Genomic DNA, 23,116 nt, shown 5'->3' on the forward strand with positions numbered 1-23,116 from the left:
AATTACGATACTTCCAATAACACTTGAAGGAGACATAGTTTTTTTTCGGGCTGAACTGGTAGACATGCGCAGTTGTGCCCAATCCCAGCTGCTATACTTATTCCCACCTGTAGAGTGACTTGGAGTCAAAACAAAAGCTTCTGGAAAGTCCTTTAGCCAAACCACCTTTAGCTACGTTATTTACACTGTTACTTCTCCTCTTAGACATTTCTGTGAATACATAGTTACAGTTACATACGTTTTTTTTGTCTTTTGACACAACTCAAAATGGAAACCGTTGAAAGTTTCCGCTCTTCCTACAACTTGTTTTGGTCCGTTTTCGTGGCATAACGTTAGCTGGGAAGCTAGCTAACTACCCAGTCAAATAGTTAACGTTAGCTTAGCACGGCTCTCCCAACAAAAAGCCCAGTCTTTTCGGTGCTGTGTTGGACGGCAGAAGTCGGTAAATTTACTCCCAGGGAACGGGGTGCCATCATCCACACAGGTAGCGCTATGGGATTTGTTTTTCTTCTAATCCGCTCCGCACAGTTTGGTCTCTCTTCGCACAAACTCCTATAAACATCTACCAGTCAGCTGCTTAACATAATATGAGCTAGTCTATCTCTACAGTTAAGTGTTTTTAAGTGACAGGAGTGCCATGTGAGTTAAGTCTGACCACTCCATCAATAGTAAAAATGTGAGGATTTGGCTTCAAAGCAGCAAAGTGTCGTTTTAACCTTCTGAATGTGTTAAGTGTTGGTTCTTTCACAGGTTTCTTCAACACAGAGATCCTCAAAATGTCTATCTTGGGATTAAAGAAGAAACAGCCAAAGACCTTTAAAGTCAAAGTTATCACTATGGATGCTGAAATGGAGTTCAGCTGTGAGGTATGGATGTTGTTGTTGTTTGTTTGTTTGTTTGTTTTAAGTACATATTTGCTGTTTTTAAAAAGTGCACTGATAAGATGAAATCAGGTTGAAGCCATTATCCTTAATTGATTTGCCTCATTGATCTATGCCAGTCACAAAGGAGAAGCAGATACAGAGAAGCAGACAAGAAAGAGAATGGAGATGTGGGTTTTGCAGAAAATATTAAGAATGTGTTCCTGTTATTTTGTACATTTAGTGTTTTTACCTCTCAGAACATGATGCAAGACATCCAAAAAGCAGTCAGCAGTAGTAAATGTGTCACATCGAGATTTCACCCCATCACTTGATGTGACATCCCTGGCCATATACAGTCAGGATGGGAGACCAGGCTGCCTTTAACAGTTACTTTAGAGACAAAGCAGAATCAACAGCTGTAAACACTCAAACCTTTGGAACATCTCAACTCACTTATTGCCTCTTTCTTGCTCAATTTCTTTCTCAGGTGAAGTGGAAAGGGAAAGACCTGTTTGATTTAGTGTGTCGTACGGTTGGTTTGAGGGAAACCTGGTTCTTTGGGCTCAGGTATACCGTAAAGGACACCTACGCCTGGCTGAAACCAGAGAAACGGGTGAGTGAAGGAGTGAACCAGTGGAGACCAAACAGTGTCATGGATGCAAAAACAAATGTCACTTTAGAAAATATATTAGACTAAGACTTCTTGCATGAGAAGAGCAGAATGATTTGCAAGTGTAACTCACCATTTGAAAAAATACATAAATAATTTTATTATATATGTAATCATAATTTCCACATAATATGTTTTTATATATTTCGCTAAACTTGCCGATTTGAATATTCACAGTCGTTACTGGTGAAGTTTGCAGGTTTATATTTTTCATTATAAATATAGTCCCAAATCTCCATTTGTTTTTCAAATGGTTTCAAATGCAGATTTGCTTTTGTTCCCTCCTCATGAGACTGTTTGACCTCCATGTGAATCTTTTGAAAGAGATTCGAGTAATAATGTGCATTTCACTGCCTTTAAAATATGGCAGCCACTGTGGCAGAATGGAGCAAACAGGACTTATGCATTTGATAACTGGAACTGATGTATTGCCAACAGTAACTAATTGCACAGATTTTGACTGGGTCACTGAAGTATCAAGATATCCTCTTTTGAGAGAGAATCTTGTCTACTAAATGTATATTAATGTGCACCTGTCCACTGTTGTTGTTTATGTCTTCACCAAGGTCTTGGACCAGGAGGTGCCGAAAGACTCTCCCATAACATTTCATTTCCTGGCTAAATTCTTCCCAGAGAAAGTAGAGGAAGAATTGGTCCAGGAAATTACTCAGCACCTCTTCTTCCTTCAGGTAAGCTAGCTGATATCAGCCTCACCTGTGAGCAAACCATCATATCTACCCTGACTTCTCAGGAAAGGAGCCTTTGGCCTTATATTTACAAAAAATATTGCACTATTGCAACTAGTACTATTTTGGCCCTCGGCACGTTATTTACTTTCATCTTTACCCCAAATTGAGAGTCACAGAATCGTTTTGAACTCTGGTTGAATCCAAGTTCACACGGTGTCTTGAAACTCTTCTCTAGGTGAAAAAGCAGATTTTAGATGAGGAGATATTCTGTTCGCCTGAAGCCTCTGTTCTGCTAGCATCATATGCTGTTCAAGCCAAGGTAAGAAAGTCTTGCAAAGTTAATGCGTCGTCCCTGTTATCTCGCACTGTGCCTTATCTCATGTTATCCATTAACCCTCCTATTATGTTTGGAGTTAATTTGGCCCCAAACAATATTTAATTACTAAGTCTACCCTGTTGCTCATGTGGGGAGAGGGATCATAATACCTTTCCATTTTTGGAAGGTAATGTGTCTGCTGGTGGTTAAGAGACAGCAGGAGGGTCAACACTGAGGGTTTCATTCTCATCAGAGGAGGATGCTTCATAATCAGGGTCCTCCTCAACATTATCCTCTGTCTCAGACACATTCTCCTCTATGTCACTTTCACTGTCAAAGAGCTCACTGGCAGAAAACCTTTGCTTAGCGCTCATATTCAACAGAGAGAGAGCATGAAGTGAGAGTACACAGAGCAGCGAGAGAAATGATTTAGAAGGCTGCTGTGCAAGCTTTTATATGTTTGCTCCTCCCCCATGTGGTGGGAACTATCAATGTCCTTGCGGGAACCATATTTTCTCGCCCTCACAGCGTGGGAAATATCGAAGTTCTCGTAGGTATTATGTTTTCCCCTCCCCGATATCTCCCCCTTTATCCCCCCATTTCAGTGGTTCCCGTACTACTTCAGGTATGGTTACGTTAGGTTAGGGCCCTAAAGCAGAGGGAAGTTTTTTCAAGATTATCAAATTGCATGTTATAGTGACCTCAGTATCATCCAAAACAACCAATACAAATTTGTGTAAAATGGTGTTTTATACAGTTAAAACAGCCTGGGGTCAAATTGACCCCAAACAACACCAATGCATACAAAGTGTGTAGAAGACATTGAAAACATATCATCATGTGAATTTCATGTTTACCCGGTAGTACTCATTAAATTTGGAGAAGTCATTAAATATGAAGCAAAAAATATGATGTTAATCATTTATTTAGTTAAACATTGAATGGGGTAGATTGACCCCAAACAATATATGAGGGTTAAGTTGCCTGTGTTTATAAAGATAAGATAAGATGTACTTTCCACAGGGAAATTTGATGTGGGTTCAAATGTTGCACACAAGCTGCTTTAGTCACAAAATGGCAAAATTATAGAAATTATAGAAAGAAATCCCAAAAAAACATGCACAGTTAAAATGATAGACAATAGGAATATTGACAATAAAATTGATTTAAAAACACACAGTAAGACAAGAGTAAAATGAGTATAACAATGATAGAAAAATGAGTAAAACTTATTGGATATGTTTAAAAATAACATTAAACAAATAGGTCAAGAATTGCAGGGGCCTGCGTTTCCTCCATAACAGCACAGTCTATTGCTTAATACTGTGTGAAAAATAATTTGATGCCCGTATAAAAGACAGTTAGAGATGGTTGGATTTGCTCTGTGTGAGTTTGTATACTGTTCCCCCCTGGGTAATAATAGCAATAATGCTGATAATAATTATGAGCTTTATTTATGTAGCACCTCTAAGAACAGAGTCTACAAAGTGCTTTGACGGACACAGAAGAAGCAGATTATTCAGGAAGCAAAACAGCAGAAAGCTGTACACACAGGCCAAACAAGAGCAATACAAAACTAAGATAATGTCAAGATAAGATTAACATAAAAAAACAAAAAAATGTAAGACACAGTAGAGAGGAAACAGAGGAATGTTGAAAGATAAAGAAAGTAAAAGACATCAAAAGGCGGTAGATATAAACAAACAAAAATTATTCATAATCATAATAATAAATAAATAGTCTTTTGTTCTGGGTAGGAGCCTCAAATTTTTGCTTACATGCAGTGTTGCCCCCTCTTTTTTTTTTCTTGCTTTCCCACCTTCACCCTCTCGATCTCATTCACAGTATGGGGACTATGACCCAAACTTCCACAAGCCTGGGTTCTTGGCCCAAGATGAGCTCTTGCCAAAAAGAGTAAGTATGACTTAATTGTGGTATTTGCTTTTGTTTGCTTGTGACTGTGTATAATGTTTGTGTGTGTGCACGTGATATTCCACGCGCCCCCTCCTCTGATCCAGGTTCTGATGCAGTACCAAATGACAGCTGACATGTGGGAGGAGAAGATCACAGCTTGGTATGCTGAGCACAGAGGCATCGCCAGGTAGGGCTGACCCAGACTGATTGTTACAGCTCTTGGAGCGCTTCTAAAATCCAACATGCCGTGGAAATTAACACTGACACATGAGGTGCAATCCCTGATCCAGCAATTTTAAGTGTAGTGAATGTCTCACCTTTTTTGCTTGATGCAATTTTGTAGAAATGCATAACTCTGTGTAAGTGTGTGCGTGTGCGCGCGTGTATGTGTGTGTGCATGTACGTGCTTAAGATGCTTTGTCATCTTTATTATTCACTCCCTCCTCACAGGGATGAGGCTGAGATGGATTACCTCAAGATTGCCCAGGACCTTGAGATGTATGGGGTCAGCTACTTTGCAATTACTGTGAGTGAATCCATAATATGCCTTGATGTTTACTCATTTTAGTTAATCCCCAGATGGTATTATCAAAAATGCAACCTCAAGCTTTGCAATCCTATTGATTTCTGTTGTCTGTTTTGTTCAATCATATTTATAGCAAAACAAGAGGGACACAGATCTGTTGCTTGGAGTGGATGCTCAGGGTCTTCACATCTACAGCCCCAACAGCAAGCTCAACCCTAACAAATCCTTCCCCTGGAGCGGCATCCGCAACATTTCTTACAGTGAGAAGGAGGTAACAATGAAGTGAACTCCAGTGCTCCTGTCCAGGCACAGTTAAATTCTGCATTTCATGCCACATTCACTTCATAATGGAACAAATGATAGAATGGGATAACATGTAGCTGCTACACCTTTGAAATTATTATGTGTTTAACTCGGTATGCCTGCATCCTAAATAACTTATATTTCTCAATTTAAGTTAACCGTAAACAGACTGCAGCACACACTAGCTTGCTTCTCATGGGTGAAGTTGATGGTGTTACTGTGACTATAAGTGATAATTCGGATTGGTATTGTCCTGGACTGATGATGTAATTGGATTCTCTGCAGCAATTTCCAGTTGTGTTGACACATTTATGCGGTTTGTTATGCCAGATGGGTTTTTATCAGAAGCCACAAAAAACCACATATCCTACGTGTAATTACCGCCAGAAAGCCGACGTGAACTTGTGTTCCCAGCTGGCATCTTGCAGTTATGGTACAGCCAACGTGATGTGAATGTGGTTTTAGGAATTTGCTGTTTTTAGAGTACTTTCAAATGAGTGAGCAACACCTGTGCAATATCTTGCACAAGTTTGCAACACCTTGACAGTACATATGGCTGTTCACATTCGCTCTGTACCCGTTGGCTGTTGCAGGGATCAAACCTGTCACCTTGTGCTGTACAGGATGGTCTCTCTAGCCACCAAGTCACCCTGGTGTAAAGGCAAAAAAAAAAAAGCTGCATTCATGACCACCTGCTACAATGCTAGTTTGTGTTTGTGTCACTAGTGCAAAAGAACTGAAATGTATACATATTCTCATGTTGCAGTTCACGATAAAACCTCTGGACAAGAAGAAAGATGTTTTCAAATTCTACTCCTCTCAGCTGCGAGTCAACAAACTGGTTGGTTACGTGTTTGTCCATGTGCATGTTCACCATGATGTTATAGAAAATAAGAAAATAACTTCCTCGTACTGCCTGTGTCTAATAGATTTTGCAGTTGTGCATCGGTAACCATGACCTGTTTATGAGGAGGAGGAAGGTAGACTCAATTGAAGTACAGCAGATGAAGGCTCAAGCTAAAGAAGAGAAGGCCCGCAAGAAGGTCAGCTTCCGTTGAGTTCAGTAGGAATAATATGAAAAACAAATGAGGTATATGGTAATTTCTTGAGTGTTGATTGATTGGGTGTGTTCGATTTCCATCTCCAGGTTGAGCGTCAGATCCTGGCACGGGAGAAACAGATGAGGGAAGAAGCAGAACGAGCAAAAGAGGAGATGGAGCGAAGACTTTTCCAGCTGCAGGACGAAGCACGCCTGGCCAATGAGGCATTGGTGAGGGATCTTTGTCATGGGATAATTGCTCAGTCCCAGTGTCCAGTCTTAAATGGATTTATGGACTTCAAGTTTTTGGGGTGCTCTGTCACCACAGCATTGTCCTTTGTGAAAAAACAGCCAGTCTGTGGCATCTTTTCTGCTGACATTTACAGGCATGAAAATGGACTTTTAGGGCGTCTCCAACTTTCCAGACTTCTGTAGAGAGATTTTCCTTAGTTCACTCATGTAAATCACACCAGCAAATGGTAATTCACGGGGCATAAACAAAAACCTAGTTAATTCAGTGTTTATAAACACATGTTAGAATAATTAGTTATAGTTGCAGATTGTTGAAGCTATTAATAAGGCCTGTTAACAGCCTGTGTTACACTGAACCGCTTCATTGAATTGAGTGAGTTTGTCCCATTACACCTTTTTAATTGCTCTTGAGCCCCTCTGCCCTTGCAAACTCATGTAAGCACACTGAGCACTTCAGGCAACATCCATTAAAAAAAAACAAGTTTGTGAATGTGTTCAAACGCTGGGATTCATACATTTTCATGGTGCATGATTACTTTTTTTAGTCTTGATTTAACCAGAAAAAAACACCCCATGTTGTACTTCAGCTACATTCTCACTTGGGAGCACCCCAGTGCAAACACAGCCTCGCACTGTTTTCCACTCAGCCCTGACTCTGGAGCAGCTGTGTGTTTTAACACTTATTACCAGGGTTGGAAAAATTTGGAAAAATGGTACTTCGAAAATGGCATGGAAATTGGCTCATAATCATTTTTTGTCTATTAATGTCAAGCTTGGATGCTTGGAGATACAGTTATGTTCACTGAAGTAATTAACCCAAAAAGCAGATGTTTCCTTTGCATATAAAGTGCCCACAGATAATTGTAATTAGCCAAAAGAACATTCAAATGAGCTATTCAAAAAAATGTAATCTTTGATTAACAACATTGACACATTTTGACATGGGAACCACTCCATATCTCCTTAAATAGGAAATCTTGTTGGAATTTAATGAGTACAATTGAGGAGGAGCGCCGTCAAGGGTAATTCAGTGCTAACAGAAGGAGGGGAAAGTTTCTGACAGACTTTCCTCACAGAGATTATTCCCCTTTTATGTCAAATTATCAACATCCCACTGACAGGCCCACCTTGCCAACCTCTATTCTGCCACCACAGCTGCTACAGATCTGTGTGACTTGATATAGAACTTAGCGATAATTCAATATCATTGTTACAGAATACATATTGATGCTAAAAGCAAATAGTAATTAAAATTGCTCTCAAAATGGGATCTGAATCAAATTAGGGAATCTTATTTAACATAATTTGACTTTTGTCCATATCAGTCAGACATTATCTGACACTGGAGTTAAATTGTTTGTTTTTTATGCTGCATTCTGATGGAATCAGGTAAACATCCAGTCATCATGTCAATATTCTGGGTGAAAGAAGGCTGGTAAAATCAGATGAGCAGATCATGCCTGTGGCAGTGGTAGACAGCACATGCCATCCAAGCTAGTTAAGATATTTTAACCTTTTGCTGTCCTCTGTGATGGAACGTACAAGCAGATGTTACATTGGGCATCACAAAACAGAAATTTGAATAATGAGAAACTGATAATCCAGGTACAGCAATACCCAGAGTCATGTGGCCGACTGTGTTGCTATAGTAAATTTATACCTATTTGAATAACTAATATTATTGAATATTATTACATAAAATAAACACAAAACAAAAACAATATAATGTATTTTTTTCTGCAAACAACATCACCATGGCAACCAATCATTCTGTAGTGTTTTTTGCCATCCTGCCAGTTCCATTGTGCAGTTTGTTTTTCCCGTGCCGTGTTGCCAACTGCCGTTTACCGTCTCCTGGATTCCATCTGAATGCAGCATTAGTCACTCTCCCCAGTGTCCAGAGTAGAGTACTCAGTTGTACTGAGGTAATCCAAATGGTTGTTTACACTTACGCAGTCATTTTTACTCTGTGGACTGTAGTGTAACTGTAGGTACAACTATGTATGCTGCTGCTCCAAAAAGTTGCGAGGAGTGTTGCAAGCCACAGATTTATTCATTATTTCAAATTCAAAACTCTAAGACAAACATTTTTTATGGTATATTGTAAAATTGTAATTTTTAAATGTGACAATGTGTTTCCCCCCAGCTGCGATCAGAGGAGACAGCTGACCTGCTGGCAGAGAAGGCCCAGATTGCTGAGGAGGAGGCGAAGCTGCTGGCCCACAAAGCTGCGGAGGCAGAGCAGGAGAGGCAGAGGTTAGAGGTCACCGCCATGAAGACCAAGGAGGAGAAAAGGCTGATGGAGCAGAAGATGAGGGAAGCAGAGCAGCTGGCCGTCAAACTGGTGGAACAGTCTGAGAGAAGGTCTGCAGTCGTCTTGGCTGGATGTTGCCAAAAGCATTTGCTCTGTTGAATGTTAACTCATATTAACCCATTTTAGAGCCACCGGACCAACAATTTCGTATTTTATATTTTTGTTACTATAATGATGGCACTGTTTTTTTTTTGTTTTGTTTTGTTTTGTTTTGTTTTTTTTTCAGTACAGATTGCATGACTGCAAAATACCACCCAGTTACACAAAAACAATAATTTATATTTGACAACAGTTTTGTCAAAACTTGTGCTTTTGTGGCTCCATACCTACTTACTGTATTTTAAAGCTGCATTACACAGCCTTGCATGTCGTGACCTGGCAGTGAGAGATATTTATTTGAATTGTTAGAAGACTTCAAAAACGAGAAATCATGTAATGTCACACCAGTAAACATCATGCTCCTCAGCCGTGAATTTCCTCTTCTCAGCGGCTGTTGAGGATAGAGGTTGTTCAGCCATCAAGGCGGCAGTATGCTCGGTTAGAAGTATAATTTTGGGGGCAAAAAGACGTGTTGGGAGGCACAGTTTCGTCGTCTTTCGGTGTTCTCCTTTGTTCTTTGACCTCTCCCTGTCCTTAACTGATCTAAATTGTGTTGAATTTTCTTGCCAAGAGTGTTTTTAAACACTCTGCCATGAATATGACCATCTGTCAAGAATGCAGGTTTTAAATACTTAAATAGTTTCATTTCATTTCACCAACTGTCTTATAAAAGAACGCTAGTCTACGGAACTGGACTGTTATTGCGAAAGAGGCTAAGACCACGTTGAAATGTGAACTCATACCGTTCACTTTTCTCTGTGTCTTTGACAAGCAAGTTAGTGAATGTGTACGGGATAGAGTAGCCTGTAGATGTGGGTTAGAATTGTTAAAATTTCAATCTCTATGAGATAGAAATAAACGCTCTCTGTCCTCAGCCCATCTGTTCCACTTAGCCCAAATGTGCGTCTTTCTCTCTCTTTCTCCCCCTCTCTCTCTGTTCCAAAAGATGCATTTCTTATTTCTTACTACTTACTGACTATTCTGGCAACGGTGTTTTCTGTTTTATGATGTTTGCCAGTGTTTTTTTTTTTTTTTTTTTTTTCATTGCTTCATCTTAGCATCTTTCCAAATATACTGCCGCCTGATGTGAGTCCAGCTTTCTGAGTTATCACTTGCTGTTGTTTTAGGGACAGCTTTGTATTTTGCTGTGGTCTGTTGATTATGTTTTGCTGGTGAAGTTTTGATTCATAATGTATGCAGAGGGGGGAAAATCTAAATAGTGTGAATCCATGGTGTTTCAGTTACAGTGGTTGTGGTGGTCTTCTCTGTTTCTGCTTTGTAATTAGGACAGGTGTATTTTAACATGTAAATCTTATGTAGTGCAGCTTTAAAATATTGTGTACCGCCACGCCCTGTGCCATTTTAATAACAGGGGCAATCTTGGTAAGAAGATGCTTCTGTGAAACCAAACTGGGGAGCAGTTTCTGTTACAGATTCATTAATAGCAGTAAAATCCTATTCAAAGCTACTGTTAAGGTATATTCTCAAGGTATATTGGTTTTTTTTTGTTTGTTTGTTTTTTTGTAATAGACAATCAAACCATACTGCACACATTTATATTAAGACAGAGGTTTGTCCTTTTTGTATGAATTTTTGACTTCTAACAGACAAGTGCAAGAAGTAAAATCTTGTACAATAGGCTGTTCTGTTGGTCAGCCTAGACTTTGACATCCCTTTAGAGCAGGGGTTTTCAACTGGTGGGCTGCGGCCCCCTGGTGGTGCATGAACGTACTGGTCATGGCTCCTGACATAATGCACCTTACAATAATGAAGTTTGACTTGTAGAAGTGTTTTTTTTTTTTTTTTAAAACACATTTCCACTTAATACATCTTGTTTTTTAACAATAAAAATTTAGAAAAGTCAAGTTGTTCTCTGGGTGACCATTAGAAATGGTGCCCACCCTGTCCTTGGTAGCCTCTACCAATGTTGGATTGCATCATTAATGTCTCATGCATTCCTGGCCTGCCAAAAGTATCAGCTTGCTAACTCCCAACTCCCAACACGTCTTTTTGCCCCCAAAATTATACTTCTAACCGAGTATACTGCAGCCGTAATGATGGCTGAACAACCTCTATCCTCAACAGCTGCTGAGAAGAGGAAATTCACAGCTGAGGAGCATGATGTTTACTGGTGTGACATTACATGATTTCTGGGTTTTGAAGTCCTCTAATAATTCAAATAAATATCTCTCACTGCCAGATCACGACATGCAAGACTGTGTAATGCAGCTTTAAAATATAGTAAGTAGGCATCTCAAAAGAGTTATTTGATTATGCCAATGAAAAGACCTTTTTTGTAAATTTAAATTAAGCTGAAGTGAGTTATTTTCTGATGGGTAATCTTGAATTTGGAACGAGTTTCTGCTGTGCTGTAATCCCCCTCCCTCTCGATAACAACAGCCCCCAGTTCGCGTCTTAGACTCAATATTTGGTCCCTTGGTCACAATCAGCTGAAAACATCTACTTTAGAGAAGAAACCCGTACAAATAACAGCAGAAGCTTCTATTCTGTTAATATTTCCTTTCATGTGTAGTTATAGCATCATTACTAACACAGCAGACTTCTGGTTCCAGGTCGAAGGAGGCAGATCACCTGAAGCAGGACCTGACGGAGGCAAAGGACGCAGAGCGGAGAGCCAAACAGAAGCTGCTGGAGATCACCAAAACCACATACCCGGTATGTACCACCGACATCCTGTGGTGGTGATGATGATGATTATGATGCTTCTTTTGTGTGCTTTGTGATGTTGTTGTTTTTTTCCTCTCGTGAAAGATGGTGTTCCATCCTGTTTTTCTGTAATCTAATGTGGTAGTTTGTGGAAACGCCTCAAGATATCTTTTCCATTGAGCTCTGTATCCAGTGTGTGTATGTGTGTATCTGCACAAATTAAAATTGTTACAGTGTTATCATTTTATCAACCAAGGCTGTTACTTATCTGCCATCCTTTAAAGGTAAATTCCACCCTCTGATGCTCACTGTTATAAATCATCAATCCGTGATGCCCCAGTGCTCTCCAGGAGTTATTTTGTAATGTGATTTACTTTCTTGTTGTACCCACTTCCACAAAACCTGCCTCATCTACTTCTGATTTAGTTGGTGATTACAACATTTACCCAGAATGTCTTTTGACTACTCCCAGAGGAGTGTGACCTTTTTGTATTCAGCTGTGGTTTTGTATGTGACTGGAGTAAAGTCAGCTTGATAATGGATTTTTATTCCCCTACCTTCAATAAATTGTGCAGTAGAAGCACATTTATAATAAATATATGTTTGATAACTGGAAGAGGAGGAACAATTTCTACATCTTTCAGTTTTGGATATACCACTTTTCTTATCAGACCTGGGAAACAAGCCTATGAAATTTGAATACATGTGTATTCATAAGAAAATGATTTCTTATAGAAATAGTGTTTACTTGCTTGCTGTTCAAGTTATGGAAGAAAAATACAATGTCCTACAACAAAGTGGATGCAAGACACATCTTGAATAGCTTTAACAGTCTTAGTGTTTTAGGGTGTTTTTTTTTTTAAAGTTACTCTAATGTGCTCTCATTATTGTCTATCATCCTGAAAATGTATGCATAATTCTGTTAAAATGGTGGCCATTTTATTTTAGAGCTAAACTCTTCAGTCTCACTGTATTAGGTCAAAAACAGCTTAGCACAAATTCGCAAAGCAATATCTCCCAAATCTCTGAAACCATACCAAGAAATCTTGGCCATCAGCGAGATAATAACCATGATGTTACGCCACTGAATGTCTTCATGTCTTAATATGTAACCTGTATCTCTGCTGACTTGACATACATTTGCATGATATTCCAGCTCATAGCCGCCTACTCGACTCCTCCTGCTCCTCCTGAGGCAGGTGACTTTGCCTATGAATCTGCATCAGTGCGCCTTGACTTCAAGGACTCAGACATGAAAAGGCTGTCGATGGAAATAGAGAGAGAGCGGTGAGCTGGAGTTAAATCCTCTTTGATGACACTTTGAAATGACAGTGTGAAGACCCTGTTCCGCTTGTTTATGTTTTCTGTCATACATTAATACTAATACTTCCCTGTCCAACACCCCCACACCCCGCCCTGTGCCCATCCTAGACTGGAATACATGGAGAAGAGTAAGCACCTACAGGACCAGCTGAAGGAGCTAAAGTCAGAGATCGAGTCTTTGAAGCTGGAGGAGCAGCAGCAGCAGGCCAGCCTCTACAGCCTCCGCAGTGAGGCGAGGGGATTTGCCCCAGAGCCCCTCTACATACCTCACAGCAATGTAAGTATGCACACAGGTGGACTAGCGACTTTTTTAAAACCCTGATGCACCAAGGCGACCGTTGGCCCTCGCCTCTTGTCTGGTTGTCTTGCCCCTTCTGTGGCTGAATATTGTCTGTAGTCTGCACAGTTTGTCAAGCACATAAAAGACAGAGGGCGTTCTGAATGGCAGTTCGGCACGCGTGAATCAGGACATGGGAACAGAAACAGAAATCCATTAGGCTAGTGTTGCTATCGCGCTAACTAGCTAGCAGGCCACCTAACCATACAGTGCTAGTTGTCATGAATATTCTTTCACAAGCTGAAGGACTTTGGGCTGCAACTTCATTAGACATATGTGTAGATACACTATATTACCAAAAGTATTCGCTCACCCATTCAAATGATCAGAATCAGGTGTCCTAATCACTTGGCCTGGCCACAGGTGTATAAAATCAAGCACTCAGGCATGCAGACTGTGAAACAAGACATTTGTGAAAGAATGGGCCGCTCTCAGGAGCTCAGTGAATTCCAGCGTGGAACTGTCATAGGATGCCACCTGTGCAACAAATCCAGTCGTGAAATTTCCTCGCTCCTAAATATTCCACACTCAACTGTCAGCTCTATTATAACAAAATGGAAGCGTTTGGGAACAACAGCAACTCAGCCACGAAGTGGTAGGCCACGTAAAGTGACGGAGAGGGGTCAGCGGATGCTGAAGCGCATAGTGCAAAGAGGTCGCCGACTTTCTGCACAGTCAATTGCTACAGAGCTACAAACTTCATGTGACCTTCAGATTAGCCCAAGTACAGTACGCAGAGAGCTTCATGGAATGGGTTTCCATGGCCAAGCAGCTGCAGCCAAGCCACACATCACCAAGTGCAATGCAAAGCGTCGGATGCAATGGTGTAAAGCACGCCGCCACTGGCCTCTAGAGCAGTGGAGACGCGTTCTCTGGAGTGATGAATCACGCTTTTCCATCTGGCAATCTGATGGACGAGTCTGGGTTTGGAGGTTGCCAGGAGAACGGTACATTTCAGACTGCATTGTGCCGACTGTGAAATTTGGTGGAGGAGGAATTATGGTGTGGGGTTGTTTTTCAGGAGCTGGGCTTGGCCCCTTAGTTCCAGTGAAAGGAACTTTGAATGCTTCAGGATACCAAAACATTTTGGACAATTCCATGCTCCCAACCTTGTGGGAACAGTTTGGAGCGGGCCCCTTCCTCTTCCAACATGACTGTGCACCAGTGCACAAAGCAAGGTCCATAAAGACATGGATGACAGAGTCTGGTGTGGATGAACTTGACTGGCCTGCACAGAGTCCTGACCTGAACCCGATAGAACACCTTTGGGATGAATTAGAGCGGAGACTGAGAGACAGGCCTTCTCGACCAACATCAGTGTGTGACCTCACCAATGCGCTTTTGGAAGAATGATCAAAAATTCCTATAAACACTCTCCTCAACCTTGTGGACAGTCTTCCCAGAAGAGTTGAAGCTGTAATAGCTGCAAAAGGTGGACCGACATCATATTGAACTCTATGGGTTAGGAATGGGATGGCACTTCAGTTCATAGTATGAGTAAAGGCAGGTGAGCGAATACTTTTGGTAATATAGTGTATGTATACATATACATATACAGATACATATATAGAGTGGCATGGAAACAAAGGGCTAATGCTTGTTTATCTCTTCATCTTTTTGCAATCCTGAGGCTTCCAATTTGCTGTTGTGAGTAAAATTGTAAACTGGTGTTTTCATGGGTAATTTTTAGCAGGAGATGTAGGTATCTGCTCATGGGTCTCTGTCAGTGCTTCTAATTTCAAGACATTGGTTCCTCCCAAAAGTCACTTTTCCCAACATTTTATTTAAATGATGATAACTCAAAATCCTGATTATGTGAAGTAGTTACAAAAAACCCCCAGTAATGTTACTGACTTTTCCCACATCTATTCCCCTCTGTACTGTTTGCCATTCAGTTGTGTTTCAAACCTGGACTAAACTCACAGTGCGCATGTACCTTTACCTCACCTGTGCTTCCCTCTTTGAAGCTGCTCATACTTCATCTTGTTTTGCAGCGAAACTCAGCGTACATGTCTCAGATGGCCTTCTTTGAAGAAGTGTGATCCTACTCCCACAAGACGAGGAAGAGGGACACTGGCTTTTGTTTTTGTGACTTACTGCTTTATAAGAAATCCCTATATGCTCGGTTTATTTTTTACCTGGCAGAAACCAACACAAACACACACATATACATATGCTTTGGAAAGACTTTATCCATCCTCCACAACACTAACAATCATCACGCTTGGCTTCAGGTGCAGCCTGTTTTGCTAGGTTGTACCAGCTGCTACACTACAGGTTTCTCCCCAGGTTTTTAATGTTACAAACATGTGTGCCATACATCTAATGCTGACTCAGGGCACAGTGCAGCAAGTGGATGTGTGAATGAATTTTAATTCAATGGCAGTGTTGTTTTTGTTCTTATAAAGGACATTCAGCTGTGAGCTGATTAGATGTGACAGGATATAATTGATGCCTAAACACTTAGACTTTGGGGATTCTGGGACAAGGACTGTGTCAAAAGTTTTCACATAAAATAGCTCAAGGCACAACTCCTATAATCATGGGAGAGTCATGGAATTGGATAGACTTTGCCTGAGAAAGTTCTGGGAAATTATTCATACAGTATCTAGATGATATTTGAAATTTGGAAGGTTTTGATCATTTTCTTTAAAGCCCCAGGTCACCAACACTGGTGTTTCCAGTTGATTAGAGCTCACAGGTTGATGTCAGGTGGAGCTATATTTGGTCCCAAAATTAGGTCAGCTTTGACCAAGGTCAACTCAACATCCAATTGCAAAGAGAGGGGAAGTTTTCCTGCCTAAGCAAGTACAACAAAACTGTCATAGGAGAGCCAGTGAATTGTCAGTCAAGCACGGTCAGTACACACCCACTGTCCTGAGTCAAGGTCTTGTCAGCCAAACTATCTGACAACACCTGCGCGTGTCCAAGGACTTCAAAACAGTAGAGTGTTTGCCAGATTTCTCTCCTGGCATATCTGACTACGTTAACAGGATGAAAAGAAACCCCACTGAACAAATTCCTGGTTATACAAATTACAAGCTGTTGTAACCAGCCTGGGAGACTCAAATCAACTACTGAGCAAACAAATGTAAGTTGTGAACATTGATACATTGTCAGACACTAACAAATCTTTGTCATAAAGTTGTTTTTTGTTTTTGCTCATAATTTGACAAACAAACACTCCATGGAAAATGATGTTATATTCAGTGTTGGATTTTTGTTTGGATGTCTCTGTTTTTATTTGCTTGCTGTTACTGTTACCAGGCACTTGGACTACGTTTATTGAAAACAACACACACACACACACACACACACACGTGCCTTCGTCATTTCTAGTGCTTCGGTTGATAAAAGATGTGCTATAATTATAAGCGCCTCCAAGTCTGCCATTTCAAGTATTTCTAATGTGTACTGCTCACCATTATTGTGCCTTAAACGTTTTTTTGTTTGTTTGTTTTTTATAACCAATATAATCTGCGTTACTGAGGTTGCTTTTGGTATCATTGTGCTAATGTGCCTTGGAAAACTTAAGTTTAAGCGTGGGGTAGGTGTCAGACTCTGAGTTTCAGTGTAGCAGATTGATAGCTTAGACAGATTCTGCTTTTCTTGCTTTTTGTGCTCATGTGCCTCTCAGGGTTAGTATTGGAGATCAACAGGGCAGTAGACTCATTATTTTTCCAGAGCAGTTACATTTTCCACACAGGTTGTGTTGCTTTTGTGAATGCTGTGATTGCCATTCAGAATAACAACCATGTTTGACTTTTTTTTAAATTGATATTTTCATTTGACTTTCTTCAATATGATAGTAATGTACATTACTAAGATTCTTGTCAGCACAAAGCAGTGGCTGCACTCCATTTCAGGAAGGTGAGTAAAAGGTTGGTAATCTGAGATAAATGCAAAGACTGAAGAATATCTGTCATAGCACCTTGGCATCTGTCCTCTCTGAGATGCCCGACTTAGGGCTACAGGTACTCTGCATGTTTGTTTTGATGTGGACTGGCCAGGGTATTAGATTGACTTGATAATGAACTGAAAACTGAAATAATTTGGGGGCAATAATACCATTATGGCTCTGTCCTGTTTGTTGACATCTGTCTTTGTAGTTGAGATCTGGCTTTAAACCTGTGATGACAGGGCTAACCTTGGTCCTGTGTGATCGGTGGCCAGATGTTCTCATGGAAATTGCTTTGTTCAACAAGTGCTGCGGTTTGCATTTCTATCCATGTTTGCAAGTGCCTTTAAATAATGCAGTCTCACACAGTTGTTTGTGCGTAATACACAGGGGAACTTTCCTGAAATTTATCACAAGAATTCCTTGTGAAAGAGTCTTGAATTTCAGTGGGATTCCCTTGCCGGCATTCAGTGTAAAAATTTTAATTTCACAGCTAAGAAACATTTTGCACCACATTACATCAGGTTTAATTTGATATGGCAAAATGTTCCAGGTTTGCCTGTTCAGCACAGTTTGGTCGATACAGTTGTAAAAACTAGTTATTTTGTGTATAATCTATTCAATAGAACAGTGATCACCAAGTATCTTTTATTTCAATCTTTTATTTCTGATAGGTTATACAATCCTCATCGTGTCAATCAAATGCATTCATCTAAATAAATGTGGTTTCAAAAAGAGAAGCAGTTTTATTTGTTTTGGTTTTTTTTGTTTGTTTTGTTTTTGTTTTTTTGTTTGTTTGTTTTTTGATGTCTTTAGATTTCAGATCCAAAACTGCAGCATTGCTGCCCATTTAATCAGACACAAAGACACATTGTGCAAACCAGAGCCCCATATATGTAGTCATGCAGAACCAAGGCTCCTCCAGAGATTTGAGTGGCGTATCTTTTAAATTTGATTGGGCAAGGACGAGGACAGGATGATTGCCATGTGTTGATACCAACTGGAGAGGAAATTACCATCAAGGGACGCCACAGTAGGGAAGAGCTCATTAGAATTCAGTAAGGCACTTGCATGCCATGTTTTTGTACAAAACATAACCAGATCACCGTGCCATTGCGTTTTATTCTTCTTTTAGTTTTGCAGTTTATAAGAACTGTTTTCTCCTGGCTGTTATTTCAAGCGTATCAGAAATTGTGGCTTATGGTGGATGCTGTCTTTACAGGCTTTTCCTTTACTTATTGGGCAATACATTAAACCTGAGTTTTTAAAAATATTGCTTGTAAGTATTTTACATTAAAGACAGACATATTAGCATTAGCAAAATGATACAAATTTTCATTGTCATTGTACTCCTGAATAAGGGCCTCTAATTGTTATTTTGGTAACGTTTTCTGTCAGTCTTTCAGGCACTTGAACAGATTCATCAAATCTCATCTCATAGATCAACATCTGATCTAACACTTTTAAATCAGTCATTGGGCTCGCTTTTTGTGCCACTTTAAACCAGCAAAATAGGATTGTTTGACAGTTAGTTATATGATCTGAAATCTGGAAAATCAGAAACTGGATGTTGCAATTCCCACCAGAGGGCACAAGAGACTAGACCCTATCTTAGGTTGCACTGGCAGCAAATATAATGTACAACCACCAAGTATCCAAAAACAGATGTGAAACTATAGTAAATTCTAGAAATAATTGAGAGAATGAGTTTACTGTTTGTATTTATTCTTACTTACTTGTATCTAATTTATTTTATTCTTTTTGCTCTATTTAACTGTGCCTTTTAAATCTTGTGTTTAATCCCCCTAAATCTTATGTAAAGCACTTTGAATTGCCTTGTGTTCGACAGGTACCATACAAATATGCCTGCCTTGCCTCGCCTTACATCAGACAGGAGATAAGAGTTAAGGGGGGTGAAGAAGAAAATATGAAATTTTCATTAAAAAAGAATTAGGAAGTTTTCAGTAATCAATTAACTGAGGTTAACAGAATCAGATAAGCTTACATCTCATTAAAAGGCCTGTTTTTAGGATGTGTACATTTCCTTGTCTGTGTGTTCATGCGTGTAGGTACTGCAGATTGGACCGCTTGAGATTGGTTAACATAGAAAGAAGCATTTTCCCAGCCTGCAGCAGGTAGTATTTTCCCCAGGATCCTGTCTAATCATCTCCGGCCTTGGACTGCACGCAAACTTGCAAACATTAACACTTTTCACATGTATCTTACCAGCTGCAGTGGGAAGACTATATATAATGACACAGACTGAGGCCTCCTGAGGACGTTTGACTTCATGATGCGTGATGCTCTTGATTCGCTGTTGCTGCTGCTCACCCTGTGTTGGTTAGGATCTCCAGGGGAGGATGGAGGTGTTGGGGATTTGACATCAGGGGCAGCGAGTTTCAGGAGGAAGAATCGACTGAGGAGACCACAGGGCAAAGTATCCTCACCCCTGACCTGTGGGCAGAGGTGTGGGCGCTGAGAGATGTGGTAGTGGAGCAGAGGGTTGACCTGCTTCAGTTCATTTGAAGCCTTCAACCACTGCTTCAGCTGCTTCAACTGCTTCCCTTTCCAAGCACACAAATTTTCTTCAGTAACATCATTGCACTCATTGTACATTCTTCATAAAACTGCTTGATAAATCAGTGAAGTGTAAAATTGATAGGGTAACGCTGGGTGTAAATGAGTACAAAAATATTCAAAACTGCCATTTAACACTGGAGATCAAACTCAAATCATTTTGCTAAGTTTTGTTATTGTTCTTCATTCACAAGTAGGTTCAGAAAAATAGCGACGTTCCTCTGTGGTCCGGTCCGAGCCACAGAGCTGATCTCCTTGGAAACCAGCCTGAGCACCAGTGAGAGTGAGATAAGCAACCAAGAGAAGGAATGAATTTACTGACTTATTTAATGGTGTAATACACGGGTTTCCAAACGATTTCATGTTCCCTAAGGTGACCTTCTTTAAGCTGCAGACCCCCTTTTGAAGTGCTGTTGCCCAAATGACCTTGATATGAAAAGATACTTTGGTTTGAGTTGAGTTGTATTGATTGCTTAGGTGACACTGACAAAGAGATTCACAATGGTGAAATTAAAACATATTGTTAAATTAAATATTTATCTATTTTTTGTCTGGCGTAACAACATCTAATGAATTAAATAATGGTGCAGTTAAACCATTCCTTTGCAATTAAATGAATATAATTAGTTTCCTATGCATCTGGCACACTATAATTAATTAATTCAATTAAACTATTCATTTTGCTGAGCACCACTCAAGGACCTCTAGGCATTCTTGGACCTCACATTGAAAACCAATGCTTTAATGGATTGAACTGTTTCTATGACATCATTATTACCTATTTTGCCTGTTTATATTTCTGCATGTTTTTGTGTAGCTGTTCGTTTGATATGCCAGTGATTCAACGGCCGTGTAATAATTCCAGATATGCAGACAAGACTGAGCAACGGTTAGAATGAACTTCTACTAAGCAAATCCAAGATTGAACAGCTGGAGAAAGAAAGTGCAGGTAAAAAAAAATGTATATAGTTGAATACACAAATATGACTTGACCATGTCCACAGAGAGGCCGAAGGTGGCATTCTACGCTGCATTGAGCAATTCAAACTTCACTGGACCCTTTCACACTGACGTTACACTGAAGTACAGCAAAGTCTTCACTAACATTGGCAATGCTTACAATCCATCTACAGGTGAGTATGCAACAGACTACATGAGCCAGAACTATCAAACAACACACACAGTCAGGTAATCTCTTTGTCTCTCTCTTCCTTTGTCAGGTTTCTTTACAGCTCCAGTGAAAGGACTCTACTACATCCTGTTCACTGTGTGTGGTAACGATGCTGAATCTTACAGTTTATATGTGTTCGAGAACAACCAAAGGATAATGTGTAATGTGGAGCACAAAGAAAAACATGGTTTGAGGTATTTCACTAATGCCGTGGCCTTGCAGCTCGTGGCAGGAGATGAAATCCATGTCCGTCTCCCCTCAGGCCATGGCATCTTTGATAATGGCAATAACCACAGCACTTTCAACGGTTTCCTTCTCTTCCCACTGTAAAGGAAACATGAATGTTGTGTATAGGTTGACTGCACAGATGCTACTGAGAAAAAGAAACATATACATGTGACACAAAATGTGATTTGGATTCGGTCTCTGGTTCAAAGGTGATGCCTGTGCTCTCTTTTGAATGAATAGCAGCACGAAAAGATACACTGGTCTACAAGCAAAAAGCTTCCAGAATAAAAGTAGATAAACTTTACCTACATTCAGTTACTAAAAACAGAAAAAAATAAGTCAAAAGTGATTGTGTTGCCCTTATGGCATAGATTTGAACATGCTTTTATTTTGAAATACCTTTATTTTGAAATGTGTTTACTTTACTGAGGAAGTTACATGTTCTCACTTAACTTAGCTTGACGAAGCTAGCAAAATCAGTCATCAGTGTTTCTGTGTTCCTTAAAAGTAATCCACACTGTAAACGCCACAGAGGCAATGTCGTAAGTAAATAATTTCATAGTTTTATATGTAAGTTATTGTTAAAAAATATATATTTACATGGAAAAGCATTCGATTAGTTTGTATTAAAAAATATTTCATTTATATGTATTTACATTGAAGAACGCACATGTTGCAGAGTAAAATGATGATTTTTGTATTTTGTTTTGTTACAGTTTTCACTCTGACCTGTAAGATGATACAAAAGAGCCACAGTAAACAGCAACAAAAGCTCACTACGACTCAAGTCAATCATTTGCAGGGAAGAGTTTAGCTAGTTGTATAGCTGCAGTTCCTACACTGTAGCGAGGACATCATAGTGAAAAGACAGTGAAAAGCTGGTGTTGTACATCGTGGCAAGATGGAAGCAAAACAAAGTGACAAGATTTCAGTGGCTAGTAGAAGGAGTTCACGGTCATCTGCATCGTCAACTAGCTCATTAATACGCGCACGTGCTAAAGCAGAGGCAGCTAAAGCACGCCTTGCGTTCGCCGAACAAGAAGCTAAAGCTAAAATAGAGAGAGCAGCTAAGGAGGCTGAGCAACAGAAAGAGAAAGCTGACATAGACGCCGAATATCAAAAGGTAAAGGCTGATAGAGATGCTGCATATCACATGGAGAAAGTAAAGAGGGAAACAGAGCTAGAAGAGCTAGCTATACGCCGAGAGGCAGCAGCAGCAGAGGCTGAAGCGGCCGTGTGGGAAGCAGCAGATGCCAGGGAAAATGGTTTGCTAATAGATGAAGTAGGCCCATCAGAGGAAGACAAAATGGAGCGTACAAATGATTACATTACCGCTCATTTTGACCCACACTCACATAGAAGCCGTCCTTCAACTGACTTCCCAGCTCAAGCAAGCATTAAAGCTCACCCATCAACAAGTCAGCCCCCAGCAGATGAAACATTACTTAGCTCTCACAATCCCTTTAATCCAGAATGTCGGACCCCTGTTTTTCCAAATGGAACATCATATGCAAATAACACTAGCAACCCTGCATTAGGCAATGACGATTTTGACAATGTGTATGTCCCGTCAGCAATCAAAAAGGAAAATCAGGCTTCGCATGGAGAATCTGGCCAGCAGAGAGATTCAAAAATGTGTCACTCCAACCTGAAAAAGTCAGCACAGCCCTTCTATCCCCAATGTGTGCCTACAGCTTCCCACAGTGCACCCATAACTGAGCACCTGGCGCAGTACCTGGCTCGGCGCGACCTGGTGAATTCCAGTTTATATCAGTTTGATGATAATCCTGAACACTATCGTGCATGGCAGTCATCATACAGCAATGTCACACAAGGGCTAGGCCTCACACCTACTGAGGAATTGGACTTAATGATAAAATGGCTTGGTAAAGAGTCCAGCAACCATGTTAAACGTATACGGTCAGTGCAC

General features: G+C 40.2%; 2 protein-coding genes across 2 annotated transcripts; both read left to right on the forward strand.

Moving 5' to 3' along the window:
- The first annotated feature begins 114 nt into the window (after positions 1 to 114).
- Positions 115 to 17,950, forward strand: nf2b (NF2, moesin-ezrin-radixin like (MERLIN) tumor suppressor b). The gene is made up of 17 exons (XM_030068987.1): positions 115 to 484; positions 751 to 866; positions 1,351 to 1,476; positions 2,100 to 2,222; positions 2,458 to 2,541; positions 4,384 to 4,452; positions 4,557 to 4,639; positions 4,903 to 4,978; positions 5,112 to 5,249; positions 6,048 to 6,122; positions 6,211 to 6,324; positions 6,429 to 6,551; positions 8,719 to 8,936; positions 11,559 to 11,661; positions 12,809 to 12,939; positions 13,084 to 13,252; positions 15,307 to 17,950. Exons 2-17 carry the CDS (start codon positions 777 to 779, stop codon positions 15,352 to 15,354), a joined length of 1,770 nt encoding a protein of 589 aa, XP_029924847.1. The 5' UTR covers positions 115 to 484; positions 751 to 776; the 3' UTR covers positions 15,355 to 17,950.
- Positions 17,951 to 20,781: 2,831 nt separating this feature from the next.
- LOC115371630 (complement C1q-like protein 2) lies at positions 20,782 to 21,288 on the forward strand. The gene is made up of 2 exons (XM_030069091.1): positions 20,782 to 20,920; positions 21,008 to 21,288. Exons 1-2 carry the CDS (start codon positions 20,782 to 20,784, stop codon positions 21,286 to 21,288), a joined length of 420 nt encoding a protein of 139 aa, XP_029924951.1.
- Positions 21,289 to 23,116: the final 1,828 nt, after the last annotated feature.

This window comes from Myripristis murdjan, chromosome 14, assembly GCF_902150065.1.
Source record: "Myripristis murdjan chromosome 14, fMyrMur1.1, whole genome shotgun sequence".
NCBI lineage: Eukaryota > Metazoa > Chordata > Actinopteri > Holocentriformes > Holocentridae > Myripristis > Myripristis murdjan.